Source organism: Amblyomma maculatum, chromosome 9 (genome assembly GCF_055883805.1).
Source record: "Amblyomma maculatum isolate TAMU_Amacu chromosome 9, ASM5588380v1, whole genome shotgun sequence".
NCBI classification, from domain to species: domain Eukaryota; kingdom Metazoa; phylum Arthropoda; class Arachnida; order Ixodida; family Ixodidae; genus Amblyomma; species Amblyomma maculatum.
In genome coordinates this window covers 29592772-29618237 of record NC_139352.1, presented here as the reverse complement: position 1 = coordinate 29618237, position 25466 = coordinate 29592772, and the positions used below count along the sequence as shown (strand labels likewise).

The window sequence follows — 25466 nt, the reverse complement described above, 5'->3', positions numbered from 1 at the left end:
AACTGGCCAGTAGCAGTGAGCGCCAAACTAGAATAAATTAAATTGTTATTAATGTTTAGTAAATGAGATATATGGAATATTCTGCCATAAAATACGTTTTCACCGCCTGAGACATTGTTCGGTATTTTTTTCTTTGTCTTGAAGCTCTATTCCTAGGAACTTTAGAGCGTGTTGCTGAAGCACCCGCTAATTTGTAACCTGTCTGCTAACCACATATACTCTTCTATTAGCTAATTGAACATCAGTACTTCTGCAGCTGCAAGCTCCATTACCATCGATACGTCAATCTTTGAGGCAATTTAATCTCATGAGAGCTTTTAAATTTGCCAATCGATTTTGTTGCGGTTAGTTCAAATAGTTCTTCTAGCAGGTGCCATAAATGTAAGTTTGCAACAAGTGAGGTTTACGGACACTTCGGTTTCTAGTCAATGTGCTTGCTTGCCTCAAAATATACCACGCCCGCCGCTGAGATAGGAACAGATTCAACTTAATGCCCCTTAGAGCCTCCACTTAGCAAGGTATCTAGATTTTATTTACGGAACCTTGATTCTCCTTTCGTGCTGAGCTGTTTGCTGTCTAAGAAGCGCTTTGCTCTCTGGCCGGATGTAGCTTTGGTATCTGCACCTGGAGTCTTAAAGCACTAAACCTCATTTGAAACTTGAGTCGCGGGACTGAAATCTCCCAGAGCCTAAACAGTCTAGCGGCTCGCGCTTCGCAACAACTTCGATCGAACTAGAGCCCGCAGGACCTCCGCCATTCTCCAAGCTGTGTAGCTTGACCAACCCGCTTTGCGATCAACCCTCATCAGTGCATCGCATCTGCAGTATGGATAATTCGACGTTCTTTTTTAGCAAGGTGCCCCTCCGCCGTGGCACATGTGCACCATTTCCTGCATGTGCGGTACACTCTCCCGCGCTCTTATTTGTGCAGAGGAGGCTGCGAATAGGGAGATCTGCTTCAGCATTGCCAACATTTATGCACTCTCTGCCATCAAGGGTGCCCAATTTGCCATTTCCAAAACGCTGATGCAGTGTTGTGAGTTTCAAAGGTGCTGAAGCCAGCAGGCCAATGGTACCTGACAATAGCAGGTCGCCGACCGAGGGGCCTGTCCCGATGTAGTGTTTACATGGAATCCCCGAATCACCATATCACCGCGGTATCATTAGATCGTCGAGAGTTTTATTGCGAAAACAATACTACTCTAGGTTTCGAGCCTTCAAGGTAGCGCGGCGGTAGCCACGTCTTACCCACGTGACGCTGTGACGTCACAGCCCACGTGACACTAGGGTGAGAGCTGGGCTACCAACTCAAGCGGTCAGCGTAGCGCGGTGGTAGCCAAGTCTTACCCACGTGACGCTGTGACGTCACACCCCACGTGACACAAAAGCGAGAGATGGGCTCCCAACCCCAGCGGTCGGCGTGGCGTGGTCGGAGGAGCGGCTCAGTTGGCAGGAGCTGCCAACTTTGGTCTCTCGTTTCCCATGGGACGGTTATGTCAGAATAAGCCTGCTAGGACCCTGGCATTCACGTTACCCCTATGGGCCACTAAGGCACGATCATACGGCTTGGTTAAAGCGGGGATTTATATGTGAGCTGAGGAAGAAGAAAAAGAGAAGACGAAGAAAGTTCGCTCACTCACAGCTAATCATCATCATCATCATCACACTAACTATACCCACTGCAGGGCAAGGCCTCTCCTATATTTCACCAATTAAGCCGGTTCTGTGCTAGCTGCATCCACATGATCCCTGCGAACTTCTTAACCTCATCCGCCCACCTAACTTTCTGCCATCCCCTGCTACGCTTTCTTGCCTTGGAATACAGTTTGTTCCCCGCAGTTATGCTTTCACTCAATATTTGGTTCTGCTGCGTTGAAATCTTGTAATTTTTTCTTTATTACGTGACAGCTTACTGGGCTCGTTTAGACGAAAATCCATCGCACTATATGCCCCAGAATTGAGATATCACGTAAAAAAAAACGTTAAAAAAAGTTAATTGTTGTCGGCCAATAGCGGGCTACAGAACTCCGTAGAGACGTGATGTCGTAGCCAAGGGTGATAATGGTTCCGCGTTCAATGATCGAAAGAGGCCTTCCTTGTGCAAACTGTAAGTCTGCGTCGATTTCTCATTGCGAAATCATCCCAGAGTGCAACATCTGATTATCGCGTCGTACGCTTAAGGTGAAGCTTATATGCGCTCCAATTTTCTAAAGCCCTTTATTGCAGTACACAAAGTTATCACAAAAGGGCGTTTAAACATCAGCTATTCAAGAAAAGCAAGAAGAAAGAAATGAACGGAAGTACGTTGTTTTAGTATGCCTGCATATTGTTACTTAAACATTGATTTACGACTCAAAACTGATCAAGACAAAGCAATCGAGCCCAAGCGCGCACTTCAAACATTTGTTTACAGCGTCGTCCATCACATGATCTTCCGCACGGGCCCCCTGGTCCACAAACAAAGTCACAGCGTATATTTGCACACATTCCAATGCACGGAAAATAACAAGGCTTGAGGTTCGATAAGTGAACAGTCTCACGATTAGCTCCGATAAGGCTGAAATGATGGCATAGTTGACAGTGCTGCTGTAGCATAACACGGTGCAGGTTGGCAAAACGAGACAGAATTGGTTCACAGAATCGAATATGGCGGACTGGTGAAATAAGCATGAGAAGGAAGCCACACGAGAAGGAGACCATACGAGATTTGTGGACGTTGTATTTCTCCTCTGTTGTCTGGAACTTCAAATTCAGGAGTGTGCTAGCTGGAGGGCATGGTCGCCAGGGTCAATCACGTCGAGGGTGTATTCTGAAAGCAGTGCAGCAGTGGCAGGAAGCAGCATGTACAGAGAGAAATATGGCTCATGGCCGTATAGCGCACGCAAAACAGTGGCACGCCTTGAGAAACAAGATTGCGAGGCTCAGTATTCAAAATGGAACAGCATGGCCAACTGTCTATGGTTGGTGCAGTTTCTCAGACGATCCTCTTCCACGGGTCATCTTTGCTGGTCGCAAGTCTGCAGCTCTTGGAGAATTCCGGATTCGTCAGCACAGACAAAACCACCGGGGGAGCGTTCGTGATTATTCCATCGAACCTGTGCCTGTCAGAAAGCAGCGAAAAGTGACACAAGTACCGAATATTGTTAATTGATGAATAGAGAAAATACCATTTTATACTTGGCCCGTCATCTCGCTAATGTACGTATCGCAGGAAACACAGAATATACGTTGTTTTACATGATATTGTAACATTGATAAGCAAACGCAGATATTAATTTTAAAACTTACATAAATAGAGAATAAATCTCAGCGACACTAGAAATATTTAAAAAAATTAGGTGCGGATGAAACTTTCCGTACCTCAGTAGAAGTCGTACGAAACCCGCATCGTCGACTGTGTATGCGTATGCCTTGTCCACGTAGTTTGCCTCGGAGGCAGGAAATATTCGCAATGCAGTGACACTTTTAAGATATCTGGAATAGTTCTCCTCCTTCAAGGCTGAATTCGAAAGTTCCAGACCCTGCCAGCGATGACGCTTGATGCCAAGCTGCTGAAAGGCCTTTGATATGTCCGAAAGGCTTCCGGTCAGGAAATCGAAACCTACGTGGAGAGTTAATGCATTCTAAGTTTTGTAGCACTTGCGCTAGCACTCTATAGAAAAGTCTTTGTCTATCTATGTGTCTGTCCGAACCTCCTGGTGAGCTTTCCTCTGGCAAGCCTTATTCGGCACGTGATAAAGCTTAGCGCTGATTTGTCGGCGGTTCATGTGACGTCATGTGTTCACATGACATGGCCGACTTGGCGTTAACCCCAAACTTGGTCAGCTATTTCACAATGGCACTCTACAGAAAAGTCTTTGTCTATCTATGTGCCTGTCCGAACCTCCTGGTGAGCTTGCCTCTGACAAGCCTTATTCGGCACGTGATAAAGCTTAGCGCTGATTTGTCAGCGGTTCATGGGACGTCATGTGTTCACATGTCATGGCCGACTTGGCGTTAACCCCAAACTTTGTCAGCTATTTCACAATGGAAATCCTATGTAGCGGGGCTCATGGAGCCCTAGTCAAACACGTATACTGTTGAGTCACAATTATGGTATGAAACCAAGTTATATATTTGTTCCCATTTCCTGTTCGCGTTTTTGTACACGCTACGCATGAGGCAATTGAGAATTTAGCCGTAATGAGCTTAAACAGGATACTTATTGCGACGAAAATAAGTAGAACTTCTCCAATCACAAAGAAATACCCTGTTTTACCAGATTGAATGCGATTTTTTAAAGGGTATTTGAAATGAAATTTACCGTGTCGAACGCATCGCCGTAGCACGTACAATATCGTGAGGGGAAATAATTTCCTGTGCACTCACGATGTACCTTTCATGCCCTTTGCGTGCACTTAGATGTACGACCTTGTCGAGCCACGCTTCGCGTGCGTTATGTAATTAGGCAACGTAAGGAGACCTTGGTGAGAAATGTTGCAAGCCGAACGCGCTGCTCTGTTCATTCAGACTGTGATCTAGCATTTATAGCCACCCTGGCTGTTGATGGCATGTTTAAAGAACGCAGTGGAGCCAATTCAACGTTCCATAGACAATTGCACCCCCCCGCCCCCATAAGGAGCCTGCGCTGCAAAGATTGCATTGAATACGGGGATAGTGCATCCAACACACACCTACGCTCAGAAAGGTAAACTGTGCGTCTAGAAAGTGGAGGAGGCCCTCGTTAGGGTGCCCACGAGTTAAAACACGTAGACAAATTTTGCAACACACTTAGTATTTGCATGATTGCTCTGCAAAGATTACTTTTCCAGGCAACGTGAAAAAAACAAAAAAAAAACAAAGTAATCGTCGACATAGCAACTCAATACACGTGTGATTTCAATGTTACTAAAACTGTCTACATTGCAGTATACAAATTATGCCAGTGATAACGGCACCGAATAACCTGTAGAATTTAAGTTTTCATTGAGCAAAAGTATTCTCTAAATGAAATCATAGTAGAATTCAGAAAAAGCCTTATGAATCATAGTAGCTGCATTTTGAAGTCTGCAATAACCAAACTTTACAGCTATTCCTGGACGGTGGAAATAAACTAAGATACGTACAGAGCAAAATAAGTCCTGAATGTAATTGATGTACTCAAAGATTCCCTTATTCTAAAACATCCACTACCTCCTTCGCATTGTTAATAAGATACACATATCTACGAGAGCTTGTAAAAACTACAAGCTGCGAAACATCAAACAGGACCCATGTATCAAAAAACGGTGTTTATGATTGGTCAACTTTCGGATGTATACGAAAAGTGGCGGCGCCCGCGGCCATTAAAAATACAGCGTTTAAGTTGCAAACTTTCAGATTGTTCAGAAATGCGCGACCACCGGGAAAATACAATTAGTTGAAGACTTGCAGTCTCAAACATTCATAAAAAAAAAAGCAGTAAAGTTAATTAAGATGGAAAAGAAGAAAGAAAAAAAGTGATTTCAGGAAGGCAATAACGGCAATAGCAGAAAGCTTCTATTGACCTCTTCTAGATGGCGCGACAATACATAAGCACAAAAAAAACGCATAAAAAAGTAGTCACATTTTGAAGCGGAGTTTCCAAATCGGCATGATTCAAAAGCTCCGCATCCCCGCTTACTGGTCTGGGTAGCTGCGGCTGGTGCAACGCGCTCGCTGCTTTGGTTCCACATGTCCATTGTAAATATTTTCGTGTTTTGCTGGTTATGCGCTGTCTAAATTGAAATGAACGCACTTCAAGAAGAAATGAAGGGCCAGCTAGCCAAATCAAAAACACCTGCCTAGTAAGAAATGATTAGGAGCACGGCTCGGTGGCTCTGAGAGTGCTTGGCAGCCCAGCGCAGTAAGCAATCATAGGAGTGGAGCGTTGAGGTTGATCAGTAGTCAACGGAAGTGCGCATTCCGGAAATTGGCTGGGGCGTTGATCAGACTATGCCGCCGCTGCCGACTCTCAAGAATCGTAGATGAGAACATTGAAAACTCTGCCACTGTAAAAATAACACCTCTATGCTCTTTGAGATCAGTACGCTTTAAACAGCCCAAATCTGCGCCGCAGCCCTCCGCTGTGGCGTATCTCATTACCGGAAGGAAGTTCCTGGAGATTAAACTCGATATGTCTTCAGATTTTGGTATTGTGCATTATTTAGTTTGCTTACAGACACTGCTAGCCCTATTGATGGCATGGTGGTATTACTGGAGGACATCGACTGGCAATAAAATATGAATGTTCGCAAAAATCAAACCTTAACGATGGCCTTGAACACAAATGGGGCATAAATGGAGCGACAAAAATTTGCAAACGGGAAGGGCATGTTGGCCCAAACTAAAGGTCGGTGCACTTTGCCTCGCCAGAAAAAAGTGTTGCAAGGCTAAAAAGAAGCGAAATTGTAATCGAAATTACGCTTCATTTTGCGAGAAGTATCACCTCTCAGAACAGATATTGGAGAAAGAGCACTCACCCAGATGGTCTAGCATCGCCGATGCCGTGTGATGCTGGAAAAATGTCGCCAATGCACTTTGGAGGAAGTCGATGTCTTGCGGAAGGTAGCACGATACTAGGACGTTCAACATGTCTTCTGGCTGAACTAAAACAAATGACACGTATCGTTTCAGTGCAACAAATAAAGGAAAACATGCATGGGGTTATTCATCATGCTGCATGACTGTGAAATAAAAACGAAGAACAGTTTGTTAACTTCGAGTGATGCGTACCCATGTGTTTGCAACAGTTTCTTAATGTGTGCTTTTGGATTCAGGTGACACTTCTGAACGTATGCGCTATTTTTAAATGCGAAAAGAGGAAACCCAAAACAACTGGCTGCAAGGATTTGTAGACCTATGCGTAGATTAAATGATATGCGAAAAGTAGTCATTAGAGAAAAATTACTAAACGTCATCGTCATCATCAGCCTGACTATACCCACTGCAGGGCAGAGGCCTCTCCCATATTTCTCCAATTAAACCGGTACTACTACTGCTAAACGAACTAAACGTACGTAATAAAACGTACTAAACGTGTAAATTACTAAACGTACTATATTTAAATTTCTTTTCTAGCTCTGCCTCGCAACCAAGTCGCGTGGAGCGTTGAAAAAGGAGTGTGTGCCCACGTCCACTTATATAATTGTACATTACATTCGATGATTCGCCTTGATTGGCAGAAATAAAATTTAATGTGCCGCTTTTTTGCCGTTATGTTTTACTGCAGACAGTATGTTGCTGTGAAATAGGTCACACAGTTGAAACGTCAGCTTTACATATAACAAAAGAAAGGACAAGGTGCGCGGTATTAAACAATCGCACACAGCGGTGCCAGACAAGAAAGATAATGGAATTTCACTGAGAACTTTGAGAATAATTGAACTTGGGAGTCTTTAAATACGTGCCCAATAGGGCCGTAAGTTCTCAAATCTTGAATGTGGTGGTTATGGCTAGTTATTTCTAAAAGCAGTTGAAATGCCAGCATGTAAATATACTTCCGGGACATGGGTGGGGAGGATGTCGTTCTAAAGGGGGCGCATCTTCAGAGCTCCTAGGCACACTTGAAGGAAGTGCACAAAGTACCCCGGGCGGACAGATATGCTTAATGGAAGGCATGTATACCGAACTGAAATGTCACTGCATATCTCAGTTTGGAATTTAAATTGATGTTACGTGGTATATTCGGCTTCGAAGCAACAGCTCTGCACTGGGCCTTTTTCATCATCATCATCAGCCTGACTATACCCACTGCAGGCCTCTCCCATATTTCTCCAATTAACCCGGTTCTGTGATAGCTGCATCCGCTTGACCCCTGCGAACTTCTTAAACTCATCCGCCCCCCTAACTTTCTGCCGCCCCCTGCTACGCTTTCCTTCCGTTGGAATCCAGTTCCTTACCCTAAGCGACCATCGGTTATCCTCTCTTCGCCCTACATGTTCTGCCCATTCCCATTTCTTCTGCTTAATTTCCACTAGAATGTCAGAAACTTGAGTTATTTCTCTGACCCACTCTGCACGCTTCCTATCTCTTAATGTTACCTCTACCATTTTTCGTTCCATATTAGCCCTCTGAGTTGTCCTCAACTTAAGTAGAGCCCTCTTGGTTAGCCTCCACGTTTCAGCCCCATAGGTGAGTACACTGGGCATTACTACCCAGCAACTGGCAAGCGTTCAGACAACATGACTTTTACATATCTTTTTGAAATTTTATTTTGCGCAACACGCCTGCAGCTTATTCGGCCGAAAAGCCGTCATCATCACTTACACGAACGTAACAGAACACACAAAATAAAGTAATTGGTTACAATTGCGTTAGTTTCCTTGCACTGGTAAAAAAACTTTGCTCAGACTACAGTAAGTTAGTGAATATAGCCTGGTTTGAGGGGGAAGGGGGGGGGGGGGACCTATACCGTCCGTAAGTCAATGTTGGATCGAGTAGAGCGTGGAGCACACCATCTTTGTACTTATTGTTTTGGTGGGCTACGCACTGCAGACTGGTGACGGAACGTAAGTGGCAGTGGAGAGAATACACGTGAACACAAAAGAGAGGCCTCTCGACGCTCGGTCTTCCGGATGGTATCACGTATCACCTAGCACGGCGCTCGAGTGCACACGAGACGCGCACCTGTAAGCAGTCTACGATGGATGCCTGATATCCTTTTTACGCTTTGTAAACATTGAACAGTAGTACGTCTCAATGTTATCGCGAATTTTTCTATTTCTTGTCAAAGATAGCATCTGCACTGAACAGTCTGAATATATAAGGCACCTGGGTAAGAGCAGCATTGTTTCGAATGAGCATTTTTCTTATTGGCTCGCCAGCAGCGTGTTATTTCAATACTATATTCTGTAATTCGTCTTAGTGCCCTGTTAAGAAGCGGAGCATAACGATAAGAAAAAACTATAGACGTGCTCTGTAAATGATTTCTTCGCATTTTTTGTTCGGATACGGCCAGTGGTTCTGAACGGTTCAAGGACGGTTCATTTTGTCGTCCACTAGTTGGTAGAGCTTCGGGCTTCACCTTATTTGCGCACTTTACCATAAATTGAGGAATCGCAACGAATAGCGGCACACGTTCCCTTTCTAAATACAGGTAGCCAAAACTGTGCAGTATTAAACTTTTCTATTTCTTCAACTAATTAAGCTGCCGCTTTACCACCATGACAGATGGGGGGGTAGTTCTGGCGCCTTCAGAGTAGACGTGACTACGACCGAGCGGACTCCTCACTGCCGGGATAGGAGCTACCGAAGGAAATGTGCTGACTCAATCGTATAGCCGAAATTCGAAACAAAAAACAAAAAAAAAACAGAAAAAAAGCAGCGAAACGGTTCTCCTCTTCTGCCAGTCCGCTGTTCCAAAGAAAACTTCTCTGCCTGCACGACTTTTTTTTTTCATCGAAGTTGACGTTCTTATATATAGTTATGTCGTTCGCTGGAACCTTTTTTTACACTCAACCAATCATTCATTACCGATTGCTGGATTAATTATTTGGATTGTCTACACGCTACGTTTAGAGAAAGGATGAATTAATAAGAGAATGACAAATATATAATGAATTACGGCTAACCAGTAATCGTACCATGTGACATAAAGGTTTGGCATCCACGGACGACAGCCTAATAAAGCAGTGGACGTAAGTGACGTTGTTGTTTGCGCTTATCTCTCCGAAATTTAGTGAAAATTCGTGCGATAATTGCGAAGCAGTGTACTTCGTAGAAGTGGCCATCTGCAATAGAATAATTCTATAACAGTGATACGGAGACGATCGCAAAATGAGGAAAGGAGTCATCGAGTGCTTGCAAGTCACCGAGTAGAGGCTGAAAAGGAGAGAGAGGTGCAAGATAGGCGCAACAAAGCCCAGCCCACCATCACGTATTTATCCTGAGTCAATGTGGGTCCATACAATGGGTCTCCCCTTGAATATGAACGGTGAAGAACTTAATAAAATGCATGCCGAATGAGTAATATCGTTTTGGAGTCCGATTGTTCTTATTATGAATAAGTGCTGTGTTTGGGACCCGAACTAAGAACAGCTGCCTTCGGTCCGTAAGCGTCTCCACATTTTCACAACATGCCTTACCATGAAGAAGCAGTGCGTTGTGCCAAGCACTCCATTACAAAAGCCGCTTATTTAAAAAAGAGTGCTGTGTTATAGATCCCAGATGTGGACAGCACTTCCTTGTCCTACTGAGCGGTGTTACTTGAAATGCAGCTGTGATGACAACATGCTTGCATTTCCATGCTAAACTGGGAAGATATCGAAGGCCTTTCGCACTCACCGCCATTCCAAAGATGGTCGATTAAGTTGTTTGCAAAACTAGAACCAGCTGATCGTAGATTTCCAGCAGCGCCAGTAGTTTTGACATCGATGTTGAGAAGGAGCAGTTTTCCGTGGTACCTAGAGGCATCTTGTAATAGGATACAATGAAACATGAAACACGAAACAGTGTATTATTGCTCGCCTGTGTAGAAGGAAGAATGCATATTATGCGACGGAATACTTCCGAGAGGTGTTGTCAATATTCAATCATAATTATTTCGTATTTAAAGGCACCGATTTTGCGACTAATGTATTTTGTCTGAATAAAATTTGAAAACAACTTTGCTTATGTGGGATGAAAGGATGGAAGAGGAACCCGGTGCAAAACCTCTGCTGGTCGCACAGTGTACCAGCATTGCTACAGATCATTACCCACTACCAGTTTTGTTTCGACCATTTGCCTTGGCTTAGTTTCGCTGTATTTAAATTCCTAACACGGCAATGCTGGATATTGGAGACAATGGGGCAATGCTTGTGAATGCTTATAGAAATAACGGGAAGCGCAGCAATATACAAGAGAAGTTTTTTAACATCTGCATTTTTGTTTAGTAAAATGGGGCCTCATACGCACATGCCGAAAACGCCACCAAGTGCGTAAACTTTGATATTCAGCAAATATTTTCTTCATTTCTTCAATAACGAGGTTCAAATACGGAGACGAAAAAAAAAAATCTGAACTGACAGATGGCAAAAAAATGCAAAATATGCATGCATTTTTGTCCATGAAGGCGATCAGCTGATTTTTCAGTGGAGAATGAGCATCTCAAAATAACAGATTGAAAGGCGAGTTGGTGCTGCATAGTACCCAGAAATGTGGCGCAACAAACACAATCACATGAATAGAAAATGCAACACAGGCGCATTGTTGTTGTTGTTGTTCTCCTCTAATGAAACACAGGCGGCGCATACTACCATCTGTAATATGGACCTGAGCACACTTCCTCTTGACCACTCAGCTACAACATGCTTTTCTACACCCAAGTGCATCTTCTTCACGCACCACTTCTTTGCCAAGCAGATAGTTGCACAATCATCTCAGTAGAACATTAACATCGTCCAAGCATGACAGTCACAAATTCTATGCCCAAGTACATCTTCACACACCTCTTTTTTGCCAGGCAATCAGTAGCACAATCGTCTCAGTACAACACACCTATCGTCCAAGCTTGACAGTCACAAAGTCCGCCACATAGACACACACTAGCAAAAAACCGCCACACATGTGCAGTAAGACAGGTCCAACTAAAGCATCTCACATGTGCAGACTTTAAGGACAGGGTTCGTGCTATATGTTATGGATTACACCATGAGTGTGTTGATGGAAAAAGGTTAAAGGAGATTTGGCATCTAGTGGCCGGACAACAGTTTTTGTGGCTATGTTTGGGTTAATGAGAGGTGCTTTGGATCGACCTGCCTTACTGCACATGTGAGGTGCTGTGGTGGGGCTGCCTTACTGCACATGTGTGGTGGTTTTTTTTTTCTAGTATGTGTCTATGTGGCGGACTTTGTGACTGCCAAGCTTGCACGATGAGTGTGTTGTGCACGGACGATTGTGCTACTAACTTCCTGGCAGAGGATATGTGTGTGAAGATGTACTTGGGAGTAGAATTTGTGACTGTCATGCTTGGACGATGTTAATGTTCTACTTCGATGATTGCGCTACTATCTGCTTGGCAAAGAAGAAGAAGAGGTGTGTGAAGAAGATGTACTTGGGTGTAGAAGAGGATGTTGTAGCTGAGTGGTGAAGAGGAAGTGTGTTTTCAGTTTCATGCTGCAGTTTGTAGTGTGCGCCTGAGTTATGTTTTCAGTTCATGTGGTTGTGTTTGTTGCGCCACATTTCTGGGATAATGAGCATAAACACTATATTCATATCTGAGAGAGCTAAAACTAAACTGCGCCAAAGTTTACAAGCATTTGAAATTTGGCCTCTGTTCGGTTTAATCAGTTGCTTTTATATCTTTCGCGCTGTGTGGGACATGTTTGTAAAAGCACATTCTCCACACTTCCACTCGAGTGCTTTCTGCACTTTTGTATGTGGCTTGAGATTGTTGTTAGTAAGGGAATAGAAACTATAGTATTTTAATCGTGTCACCGAGGCAGAATATTCTTTTGCGGATTTTCTCATAAAGGGCATCCCAATCCTCGCAAAGGCAGATCTTAGGACTAAAATGCTGTGTAGAAAGGTCGGAGGATAGATAACAAAGTAAGTGTTTTATTTCTGTTCCGACAGTTTTGAAATATTTCTTCAATTTTGGGGTGCGTGAAATGAAAACGCCGCTTTAGACCATTGCGCTGCATATTGGATAAGCCTCATAATCAAAATTGCGGTCAAATAAACTTTTAAACGGCAGTAAAAAATATGTAAAGCAGAAGTAGATCACGGGGCAAAAAGTTGGAAGGGGAATCAATGAATACAAAGTGAACCATGTGTAACTAGCATCACGTTGCGACAAGGAGAAAAATCTGCTATGATTCAAGAAAAAAGTGAACAGGTCGTTTTTAAAAATGCCTAAACTAAAAACTGCTTAGCACATGTCAGAGCATTGTTTAATGAAGAAAAAAGCTGTGTAGTAAGCCTAGACTTGCGATAAATAGTTTGTATTTGTTGAAAGCAGAAATTTTGATTTCAGGAAATTATTCCTGAGTTTATTGTGTTAAATGAACAATATACCGCGAATTAACTGTCCTGGGATAATGTTTGTCAAAATAAAAATTTTCGTCATCAACACTTTGGATTCGAGCAGTAGGGTAGGTGTCAAAATATACCGTGTGTACTTCAGTCTCCTTACGTGCTATCAATGCACAAGCGTTACAGGTTCTTGCTTCGCTTATCCAGCATGTTTCCGAACGCTAGGCTTGAGGTTTTTTTTGCGTACTTTAGCGTTTATTTTGAATTATAACCGCCGAGAGCTTTTGAACCAAATATATCGAAGTTGTATCCTAAAGTTAGGGTTGAAATTTTATGAAATGTTAAAATTATTTATTTACTAAAAACTAATTAACCATTTTAACAACTAATTAACTAATAACTAATTCACGAAAGTAACCATGACCTGAAACTAGTGTAGTGCAGTCGTACATGATATAGGCTGTCCAGCGATATATTTTTTTATTCAACATACCCCTAAAGGCCCTCTTTCGAGGGCATTACTAGTTGATTAATGTGCAAGCCTGAAGTTAAATTTTTGTTCACAATTAAATTAATTACGGTAATTCCGAACTGTGACTAGAACAATGAATTTATACTTGAAAATTATCTCAAGCGACGCAACAATGCTGTAATGTAATGTTTTATTTTTATTGACAGCAGCTGCATACCAGTAAAATTTGTCCAGCGTAAATATGTTCGCCATAACTTATCAAACGATAATAACCTGTGAGGCAATTATACCTGACATAAGCTAAGCAGACACTCGAGCTCATTGAGTACACGCATTCCGGGCACAGGTTTCGCACAAGATGAACGTGAGCCATGTAATGCTACTCACTATAACTTTCGGTAACCGGGCAATAACGATGACGCATGAGAATGATAGACACTATTATTAGTGGTGATTTTCTGGTAACGTAGAGGCATTGTCCATCCTGATGAAGCGCTGGAAACGTTCGCAGCTTCATGTCTTTATCCCGTTGTCATAACCGCTGTCATATGACGCGTTATTAAACCTGTTTGGAAGAAATTATCCTCCCCTCTTCAGCTACAATCAGAGCTTGAACATAGGTGTTATATTTCAAGATATTTATATTGCTGGTTTTCCTTTGCCGTAGTTAAGTATACAAATCCCTTACCCTTGTTTCTTCCAGGCAGCACAAATTATGGGCCCAATATTGGTACTCTTTTTGGCAATTCCCGGCTTTATATATGAAAACTGCGTGGCGAAGACATAACACATAACAGATATTGAGCTGACGGTGTTTGCTGCCTGAGCTCACTGTGGCTGAAAAAGGCTTGGTTAACTGACTAAAGGGAAGCCTAATACATATGATATAAGTCGCGCTCTTCAGAGAAGTCTCCCTCACATCGCGCTACCAGTAGTGCACTAGAAGTAAATCTTTCTTCAACTACCCTAAGCTGAAAACGAACACTAAAATGGGAGAGCTTAAACCGCACAGTGCGCTATCATACGTCAAGACTACTCACAAGCACTTGTGGTGTCCCTAACGTACGTCAGGTAGCGCACGACTTCCTCCTCGGCAGAGCAGTTCAGTGGTGAGTAGCAGGGTTCACCATGAAAAAATTTGGATGCCGATCCATTGGTGGCGAATGAGAGGTCAGCTTCAATGGCATTCGCCCCCTGGGCGAGAAACGCGTCCAAGTAGGACAAGCTATTGGCCATGTGCCCCATAACGTAAACAGGCCGATGCGCTTCGTCGGCGGTGACCTGCAAACACGGTGTTCATGTAGAGGCTAGGGCGATGGGGATAGGAACATTCTAGCGTTGCGTGCTTGGGAAGCTTGGAAATGACAGTTGCAGGGTTTGTAGAGGGGAGCTACAGCGAAGGTTCTGAGTAGGGACTGTCATAATACACTGGAGCTAACAGAAAGACAACAAACTCCTTTTTATTAAGTTGTTCATGCGCGAGGCTAGAGCGAAGCTTAAAGGGTGCACTTCGGCAGATTCTGAGATGACTGCTTTGCGGTGCTTGAGAGTGGTAGGATTATTCAAGCGCACTTTCCATGTGTGCTGCTTAAGTGGAGGGGGCCTTCACTGAGGTCTTTTATGTGAAAGGAAACAAACGCAGAAACTTTCTTCTTCAAGGTTGTAAGAAGCGGGCTACCATCTACAAAGAGGGATTCTATACCGACGATAGTGCCATAGTCTTTGATGTCGCTTTGTCCTTTCAAGGTAATAAATGTTTCATTAACTAGGGTTCGAGTTCTGCTCCAAGCTATCGTTCGAAATGCACTAAAGCTGGTTGTAGGTGCGCGTTTTCATCGCGTTGGGAAAGAAGACCAAATCGGGCACATCGATGTTTTTGTGATTGTCGTGATAAACAGGCCGATCCAGTTTTGTAGAGCATAATTTGTTTTCACAACTTGATGCCGTACTTGAAACGGTTTCCTTATCGATATAAACAAAAGCATGCTTTGAGAGCGGAATGGTTCAGGAGTGCACGAAACATTTGACTTTAAAATACCATGTACGAAATTAAGACAAAAAACTACAACATGTGAGCCTTCTTAAAATGCCCGCCTTAATCGAGAATGTGTGGTCTTCAAGCCGGCTGCGAGTGGTTCCCTTGAGATTTTTGTTGAGTGTGCAGAAAGTTTATAATATGCAGAATATTTCCTAAACCCGTATGGTAGCGAATATTCGGGAGAAAATACCTTCTTCCCCGAGAATATTTTGAAATAACCCCCTAGAAGGCCTTGTTCTCAATCTATTTACAGTCTATAATACGTGATGCACTCACGGCGTAGCCCTAGTGTCTCTACATTCTTTCAGAACTCGATAGCTTATATCACGGGCATTTAGCGAGAGCGAAAAGGTAGCTAAATATGCTTTCTGAACATTCTAGACAACCTCTGTCTTTATGCATATTCGGTACTGTTCGCATTTCTTTGACCACTAGGTAGATGAAGCTCCTTTAGCTTAGATATCATCAATTTACATTAGGCCGAGTAGGAAACTTGTGTACAGTAATTCGATTTACTTTTCGAATGACTATGATCGGCAGATGCAGAGACTGCAGGCCGGACTTTGCCGTCTGTGTAATACATTCAGTAGAAAATCGATAAATGTGGGGTGCAGCGTTTAAGCAACAGACTCGCTGTCTTTTCGGGTATTATCATGCATAGTCTTACCGAAATCGCATTGGCATTGTTCGCAATGTTTGAAACGAATGTATTGCCTTTCGACACAAAGGCGCTACATTTTGCTGACTTTCGGTGGTTACTGAAACAAAATGTTTGTCAAAAAAGGTATAAAGTGGTGCTTCGATATCTATGGTCATCGTCTCACATTTTATTCGAATCTCCTTGTTAAAAGCTGTCGTTTCTATTCATATTTTGGCGAACGTGTATCAGGTAATTCATGCTGCTATTTCATTCCTAAAACTAAAAACGTCTCGCGAAATATCATTCAGCCCTGCTTCGTAGTTTTATGCGCCATGTAAAGATCGCCCGGACACGGTGTTAAATCATTAACAGTAATCATTGATGAAGGAATCGCGACAACATAGGAGCAAGATGTGTCTGAAGCCGGTAATCAGCTTAGTTACAATGTTAACCCAGAATTAATTCTGGAGACTGGTCAGCCGCGAATGAGATGCTCAGGGAAGAAAAACGACTTTGTTTCCTTATATCACTCTTTTCTGGGATTGTAAAAGGTAGAAGGACGCCCGACGTTATACTGTTCGTGTTAGCGCATGCAAACCAGGTATGTTTTTTTTTTTTTTTCGTTGTGAAGGGCGGACGGATGTTAACTGTTCTTCTAGGGTATCTAACTAAAAAAAAAAAACTTTCAGTTCAGTACCTCGGCTAATTGCTTTTCTTTTTAAATTTTACATACAATGAGCGCGTTCGTTTGACAATTATGCGGAATTGCACGTAGGTCCGTATGCATTTGCAAAGTAATATCTGAATACTGCTCTAAACTGCTCTGTGTCATATTCATGCCGAATATGTGTTGCTTGTCTGCTTTCAACACAGATAATTAGTGATCATGAAGAACATATAATCCGTGTCTAAGTAAAACATACAAATCTAGAACAAAAATCCTGGTCGGCACAAGATTTTGCTTTCTATAGGGTCTGTTAATTTGCCATCGGTGCCTAATTATATTTGTATTGCACGCTAGGTGCGATTTTGGTAACGGATTCTTGTGCACTTTTGACGCAACTTTCAGATGCTCTGGTTAATTTGTTTCTTATATTAAGCAAAAATTTACCTAATTGAGAGAACATCTCTTGTTTCTCATTAGGATCTGCCTTTATTATTACGAATTCGTAAGATGTTCTAGCTATAAAATATGAGGCCAAGAACACGTAAAGGTTGTCAATCGGATATCATATTTCTGTGGATACCTGACTAGCGCCTCTTGTATACTTTTTTTAGCTAAGCAATTTTTCTTGAGATAAAACAATATGAAATTTTAGGCACTTATTAAAAGCACCAAATTACATTTAAACTTTATCTAATTACGTTTGCGATAAAAATAAGCTACCTTCTTTAATGTCAAGACATCGCTGATAAGAAAAACGCTATCCTTTGACCATGGTGACAGCCTACATCTTCGGGCTAGTGAATTCTTCGTTCATAGCATTCGTCTATTTTAATACTTGATATACTCTTTATTGAAATAAAAATGGGCCGTGCTTCATGGCGATTTCTTCGCAGTTCCCTTGGGCAACTGACATGGTAAAAAAAAAAAAAACAATATGAAATCTATAATTTTGTACCTTCAAGTTAAGCGACTCGCTAAGCGTTCGGAAATTGTTCAAATAAAAGTTTTACTTCTTAACTGAACATGAGAATATTCGTTATAATTTAAAGTAAGAATTTCTTAGTGCTTATAGTATATCACTCCGCTGTGTTAGGAACACTCACCACATTAGTCAGCAGCACAACCATTGTCATCGTGTGCATCATGGTTTTCCTGTCTTGGCAGATCACGGACATCTTCGATATGAATGTTCAAGAAATAAAGGTCTCGTAATTGTACTTTTCCCTGTGAAGTAAAAAAAATGCTTGCTTGAGCAAAGAAACAGAGTTGAATGCTTGTATCACGACACACGAAGCGAAAATTACACGCTTCAACGCTTAATCGGTGAGGCGTTGGGGGTCTTAAAATGCTGAAAAACTGAATTTATACAGTAGTTGATTTTTCAAGCAAATTCGTTGGAATCGATAGATTTAAGGATTTTTCAGGAATAAAATATATTCAATGATGCCACCCTAAAAGGACCCCAGGAATGTGAATTAAAAAGTGCTTATAAAATGTTTAAATTGCGTAGAGAAACAGCCACTGAGCGTGTATGCCGTGCACGAGTCCTTAAAAGTTTGCCAACAATTTGTGAAGGATTTCGTATTTATATATAACCATCTCGCGTCACACAGCGATCACGGGCGCCGCTATTACGCACGAATTCCTGCCATTGAGCACCTAGAGGTCCGCATGACGTCACAAGATATGCACTCTTATTATCCTTCTAAGGACCAGGTGTAAGCTATGCAGGGAAGCACGAGCTCTCGGTCCTCTCGCTCTCGTACTCTGAAGCTGTAGTAGGGCAAGCAAGCGCAAAAAAAAAAAAAGGAAAAACAATGAAACCGAGCCACATTGGCTCGGTCGCAAATTTGTGGGCAGAGTACGGTACCAGTCTGCTCTGTTTATGCTTTTCCTACTCTGCTCAAGGTATCAGTTGAAAGCAAAAACGTGGAGGTCGCTTTAATCGTCAATATGTCTAGCACTAAATATTCCAGATCAAGAATGTTTTTCGGAGGATGACAGAAGACTCAAAATCTATCAGTGACATGTAGCACCGGTTTTCTTTACCCTTGGTGAAAAAATATTGAGCACCCTTTTAAAAATCAAAGCTGATATATGAATAAGGCATTTGCAAGGTCACTAATAAAATATGCTGCTAAGAAGTGGGAGGTGTTCGGCAAGATTGAGCCACCCAGTGTACGAGATCTGCGAATAAAGGCCTGAATGCCTATTCTCCCGATGTCGCCTTTTTCAACTTTGATAGTGCAGTCCATTTAATGGCCAGTTTGGCAAGATTCCTGACTTTTAGAGGTTCGCAAGCTCAAGCGTGCGAAAGCTGGGGTTTGTGTAAACCCGGCTGTAATAAGTACTGTCGAAGTGGACATGTCGCAGATAGAGACCCCGGAAGAATACTGGCCTTCGAATACACAAAGCTCAACTCATCACAAAAGTGTACTTCCCCTACTTTGAATAAACGAAAGAAAAAGTGATGAGCTCGAGCCTTGGAATAATTTAGCTATCCTTAATTGCTGCGTATGATAATGGCGTCGTTGCAGAAGGCGCTCACGACGCTTCGTCTCGCCAAATGGATTTGCGCAACGAAGTGACGAACTACCTCTATTAACATGGTTAACCCAATGAGCGAGGGGATTTCCTCTTCGCAAGTTAGAACGCAACGGTCGTTCGGGCTTTTACGTGCAGATGTCATTTCTCGTGGGGCTTCTCTGAAATTCGGGCGTTGTCGAGACTGACGGAATTAAGTGGTACACCTGCGTTTGGCACCGATTACCATTTCTGATAGGCACACGACCAACTACTATGCATTCTTGGGAACACATTCAAAGGCTTACAAGTTCTCAGTCACTAAGGAAAGTAGTTGAATTATCGAGAGTTTTACAGCTTACAAAGATAATCTGTGTATTAGGGAATGCGGCAAAAATGGAAGATATTAAAAGTACTTAATCCCTTTAACTCGTTAAAGCGCCCATGAAAAGCTATTCACTAGAATTATAAAATGCGCGATAGCAATAGATATCCCATCAATCCTCTCTGCAGCGCAAACATTTCCAAGCTAGCTTCATTAGTTGCGAACGTATTGGCGATCGAAAATGATGCTCCTTCACTCTCCTTCAACTCAACCCACAACAGAGCGCAAGCAAACAGAAGTCGCGATGGCTTTCCAGCAAACCCCGTCCCGCCCGAAAACTTTGGGAGCGTTCAATGAGCGGGCGCGTCCAGCAGCCCGGGAGGCTTGCACGCGGCAATGTGCCGCCCAAATCGTCTGCTAGCGGTCACCAGGACCACAGTTTAAGAATTATTTTCAAATTATCAGCTTTACGTATAATTTTCCAATCCGACTGAAATACTCACGGAGACTACCTCTATGAATTACTTGCATTAGAATTTTATTGAAAGTAGCATTTCGGGGCCCTTTAAGCCTAAGTCTAACGGTGACGTCACAAAGCACGTGGAAAGATTTGTATTCTGCCCCAATCGATATAGGGCTGCCGCGGCTGGAATCGACACCACAACTTGGGGATCAGAATCCTAACCTTCAAGCGAATGTGTTACCACGACTGGTCGTCTATATTTTTTGTTCGGACAGCCCCTTAAATCCTCACAGCCATATGGCTATCTCACGCTACCGCCTCAACTACAAGGCATTGCCTGAGAGTATATGACGCGCCAAATTGGCCGCTCTCTGCGCCGAAAGCGTATTCGAAGTTGGTGTAAGAAACGATCGTACCATGTCGACCATTCTTAGGGCTTTTTTATTCTCATTTGTGATACAACGTCCGATAGCAGACTCAGCAAAAAAACGCCTCTTCCTTAATCGGGCAGAGGACTGCATCATGTGACCCTCAATATGGCGGACGAGACGCGAAAAATCGCGAAGCTTGATTCTCCCGCGTTGTTTGCAGGCCCTACCTGAAAACCATCGTTCATGTCGCTCGCCTGACTCGTGCGATACTGCAGCAATGTCCCGGTTTCAGCTTTACTCCGGATGGTGTTTAAGCTGAGTAGGCTTGTGTCATGACTACCGGATTTCCCGAGCCTGAAGAAGCGAGTAAAGCACGAACTAGTACTGTGAGTCGCCTGCCTCTTAATTGCTAGCCATTTTCATAGTGAGGCGATGTGGCATTAGTGAGGAAACACTTACGAGGGTGTTCATAAAGCTCGTAATATCAGTACTATGCATATAAAAGGTGCACACGAGGGGCATAAAAATGAACGTACACATGCTTACCTTAAGGGGAATATAAAAACTGTGCTTCATATCTAGCACCAGAGATTAAGACTAAGAATGCCGCTAAGAATGCCAGCATGAATTCGGAGATTGCAGGTCCTCTTAGTGGGGGACGCTTTCTGCAAAGAAGATTCATGTCGACCTAATGGCTCTCAAAGACGGCTGAATTGCCAAGAATGAAATTGGCAACCGTCTCTAGGTTGTGTACCATACATTACGACGCGAGCAGGGCTTTAACATTCCCTGGCCGGTGGATATCTCTCGAATAAATTGCGGAAGACATTGCTGCATATACAGACTCAGTGGTCACCATTATTTTCATTAACCTGCACTGAAGAAGGTTGCTGTGCGCTTCCGAAGTACGTTTTCCTACTCCATGAGAATGCACCGCTTCACTCTGAACAGGTGGTGGTGAGAACGCAGCCTTCTTAGGATACGAAATATTGCATTATCCTCCGTTATCGCTCGAGCTGGCCCGAAATGCCTTCTTCTTCTTCTTCCTTCCCACAAATAAGACCTCATTTTTTCTGCGTGCAATGTACTAATCTGTAATTCCCGCCTGGTCATTGGCGATCCCCCTTGCGAATATGCACCTTTATATGAGGACAACAACAATGACAGGCGAGAACACTTCCAGGACGACGAGAAAGGGACTCTTCAAGTGAATTCTATTACAGAATATAAATAAAGGAGAGGTATAGAGTGATTGTCTGCGCCAGCTCGTGAGGATCAGTGGTAGAAGTGCACTGCATCGGGCGGAGAATATTAATATAATGATGAAAGTCCAACTTAAGCCGCCTTTTCTCTGTGCCTTTCTTCATGCCAATAATACTAACTTTATTAACGCCGCTCGTATCCAGCCATCCAACTCCTCAAGAGTGTGTGATGGCTTCACGCCTAGTTCACATAGCAACTGTGGCACCAGCCATTGTTAAGCCACCGAAGCGGCGAGCGAGGTAACATACACGACAAATACCTGTGTGGCAAGCCTACCTCCCTTACTGCTTTTTGCGAGCCATTTCCTCGTATGGCGTCACTAATGAAGTTTTATGTGGTGCTAGATTCTGCCTTCTTTCGCTAAAAATTTGTGACGCGAAGAAATATGTGCTTCCAAATGTGTGCCGTCCAATAAACAGGTTAAACACTTCGTCGGCCGCTTTTCGATGAAGCCGAAAAGCAAGACACCCATGTGCTGTGCGATGCCAAGGCACGTTAAAAAAACCAAGGTAGTCAATATTTCCACAGTCCTCCACTACAGCGTCTCTCATACCCTGAGTCGCTTTGAGTAGTTAAACCCCATAAAACCAAACCAAACCAAACTTCATAAAACTCTGCGCCTGTTTCTGGATGCTAAACGCCGAGTGAAACTCTGCGAATGCTTAATTTGCGGCCAAGCGAAAAGAACTGGAGAGAAAACATGAGAGGCTGAAGGTGGTACGAGCTGCTGAAATGTCAGAAGAAAGGACTGGGAGGCTGACGGCTTGTCAATCATCGAAATCATGTTAAACGCTCTGTTTAATTGGAACATTCGGCCGCTTTCGCGCGACTACAGGATCAAACATGCTTAAATCGCTTTGAAAGAATATATTTAACGTTCACTATTGTCTACTTTAAATATAATACGTGGGTACGAGTGAAAAGCGCACTTTTTTGTTCTGGGAAGATGGTGATCACGTGAGACATTCTACACTTTGGTTAAAAGTAACAACAGCGGTCGGCTTTGTTTGATACCTTATATTCAGTTTAAGTTAGGAGCTATCTGTTTATCTGTATTTGGTCACCTGCAATTCGCAGTTAACGTGTGCAAGGTTATCTTGGTAGTAACGGGGTAGGTGCTAAGAGTAACATTGCCTGCATACAGCTTTCACCAAGATGAACCTTAGGTGAAAAATATATTCTCAATTGCATATCTCCATGAATGAAAAGGCACTACTGAGAGCCTAAAAAAATTTAGACGCGACAGGGGAGCAGTTCCGGATAGAATCCTGATGCTGATTGTTCACGACTCAAATATTCTATACATATTCCACAATGTTGTCGATAACGACGTATAAAGTTTACCTGATCGAGAGCATGTCCAAATGTGTCATCGGAAACTGCATAGGCGCCTTTCAGCAGCTGCAATTCTTACGTCTGTCAGACTGCGGCATCGCAGAAACTGGACGATTTCTCTCCTTCTCGTTTGTCTGCAGAGCCACCACGTAGCAGCAAGTAGGAACTAGAGGCGACTTCAACTGCATGAAATGCGAGATAACGCACCGAAGAGCGGATAACAAAAAAAAAACGCGCCGTGCAAAGAGCAGCGCAGTAGGCGCCGACTACGCTCTAGCGACGAGTGGGGTGTGAACAGAGAGCGGAAGGAGCTAAAGAAAAAAACCACAGAAATGAGACATTGTCTGACTCTAGGGGATTCCCAATATCGGTAGAGTGGAGACGAGGCGTTGAGTATCCATATATTCATCGTACGGCTTTTTGGTCAATGTGAGGAAGTCAAGCAGTGAGGAAATGAAAATTATCCGTAACTCCTGTAACCATCCTACGTCAATGCTGAGAATCCGTTACATATTGAACATTGACTAGTATTATAAAAAAAAAAGTACATATAGTAGCACTCGAGATGTTTCACCTGATTGTCGGAAACGCGACACGCAGGCAGTGAAAATCGCTGAAAAAAATGATACGTTGCGTTAATACACGAACTTGCTCGCTTTCTCGTGTTTTCATTCACTCTACAAGTTAAACATACTAAAATGCAGACTTTTAGCTCTGCGGAATAAAACAAGCGAAGTCTCTAATTTGACATAGTTTATCTTGGGAGATTGTAGTGGTGTATGACGTTACCACTCCATTCTCGCCGTCACGAGCTAGAGACACTCTTTTGAGGCTCCCCATCGACCGCGGCTGGGCGCGCGTGCGCTCACATTCTGCCTACATCAGTCTCTTGTCTGGTACTTAAGGACATTTGCAACGCAAACGTGGGCCATAAATAAAAAAAAAATCAGCTTGGCAAGCCGAAAGAGGGCTGGGCGGCCGCAGAGCCCACGACGACTTTAGGGACCTCAGTTCGTTTCTTGCGCACTGAAACCTACAGGAAGGATTTTGTTATACCTCGTTCCATGTTAATATAACCAGAAATCCTCCCTATCATGGCGTATTTTTAATAATATTTTGTGCGTGCAAAGTAGAAAGCCAGTTTGTTTTAGCCCTTGTATTGTTTACATTGCTTTTTTTTCGATGATCCAAAGAATCTGCCCTCCCTACAGCACTGGATCAGCGTGTGGACTGAGCGTGATAGTTTCCGTAATACCCTGCTATGCGTGTAATTGTCTTGACATCCTCCGGCGCTTAGGGCCGCAAACTATACATTGAAGAATTTGGGGTAGCATGCGTACTAGTATTAGTAGCAAACATTTATTTCGAAAAAAAGGGATTTAGGATTTAGGGGTGTGTTGGTCGAGTACATAGACCAGCATGTAATTGGCTCAAGACGCTGCTCACACTTTCTAATATAAGTGCCAGAGACCGGTGTGATGCATAACCCCGCTTCAGGTTATTGAAGAAATTCCCGTTTGTGAAACAAAACGCATAGTTTCCTTTTTCATACGTTCTCTAGCCTCCTTTAATTGAATAATATAATTTAGTAGTAACTACCTTTTCTCTCTTATATGATGACAAAGACCTCGAGTGCGCATGGTGGTCCCCTTTACATTTGGTGCATTGTGGTGCTCTTTTGCAGTATTCAGGTTCATGCTCATTTGGAGCGCACCGAAACCATTTTATGTGGCCGCACTAAATAACAAATGTGTGTTTCTGGCATGTAAGCAGGGTCGAGGATCGACCACATACAGCCGCACAAACATCTTTCTGCACACTCGTCAGCACACTCGTCAGCACAGTCGTCTCTAACGCTCAAACGTTGCCCAGTTGCACAGGGAGAGTGAGTCTTAGGCAGGTACTTGATTGTACAGACAATAAGAGCGCGACATCGAATGACCGCCGACACGCTATTAGACCTGATTACTGCCTCGCTCAATATCTTCAATGAACTATGTTATTATCCTTATTCTTTGAACATTGCCCACATTTCGCTAGGCGATTCCACCTAACGTTTCTTAATGGACGGAATACAAAAAAAATAAATTTGGATATCATACCGCGGACTGTGTTTGGGGTACTCATTAAGCCTAACAGAGACAAAGATGTCCTGAAATCACGCAAACTTTAGAAGTTTAGATACTTGAACTACATCATGGATCTCAAGGATTAGGTCATCAATGGCCAGTACTGACTACTGGTCGAGGAGACCAATTGCTTCCTTCAACTATATAGGTGCTAAGAACAAATATACTTTACTGGCTGGTTTCTTATCTTCTTCACTACAGCCACTTGGTAGCTTGGACATCGTTTATTTTTTTTGGCGAAAATTTTCAAATAGAATCTCGCCTTACTTCTTTCTTCGAATAGCATAATT

At 43.0% G+C, this 25466-nt stretch overlaps 1 protein-coding gene across 1 annotated transcript; it reads right to left on the bottom strand.

Moving 5' to 3' along the window:
• Nucleotides 1–2207: 2207 nt before the first annotated feature.
• Nucleotides 2208–23142, bottom strand: LOC146178718 (dermonecrotic toxin SPH-like). Its single transcript, XM_084579794.1, has 7 exons — nt 23057–23142; nt 17871–17991; nt 14463–14703; nt 10281–10409; nt 6479–6604; nt 3360–3600; nt 2208–3100 (listed from the first exon to the last, which is right to left on the bottom strand). The coding sequence occupies exons 2-7, from the start codon at nt 17940–17942 to the stop codon at nt 2974–2976; spliced, it is 936 nt and encodes a 311-aa protein (XP_084435920.1). The 5' UTR covers nt 17943–17991; nt 23057–23142; the 3' UTR covers nt 2208–2973.
• Between the last annotated feature and the right edge of the window lie 2324 nt (nt 23143–25466).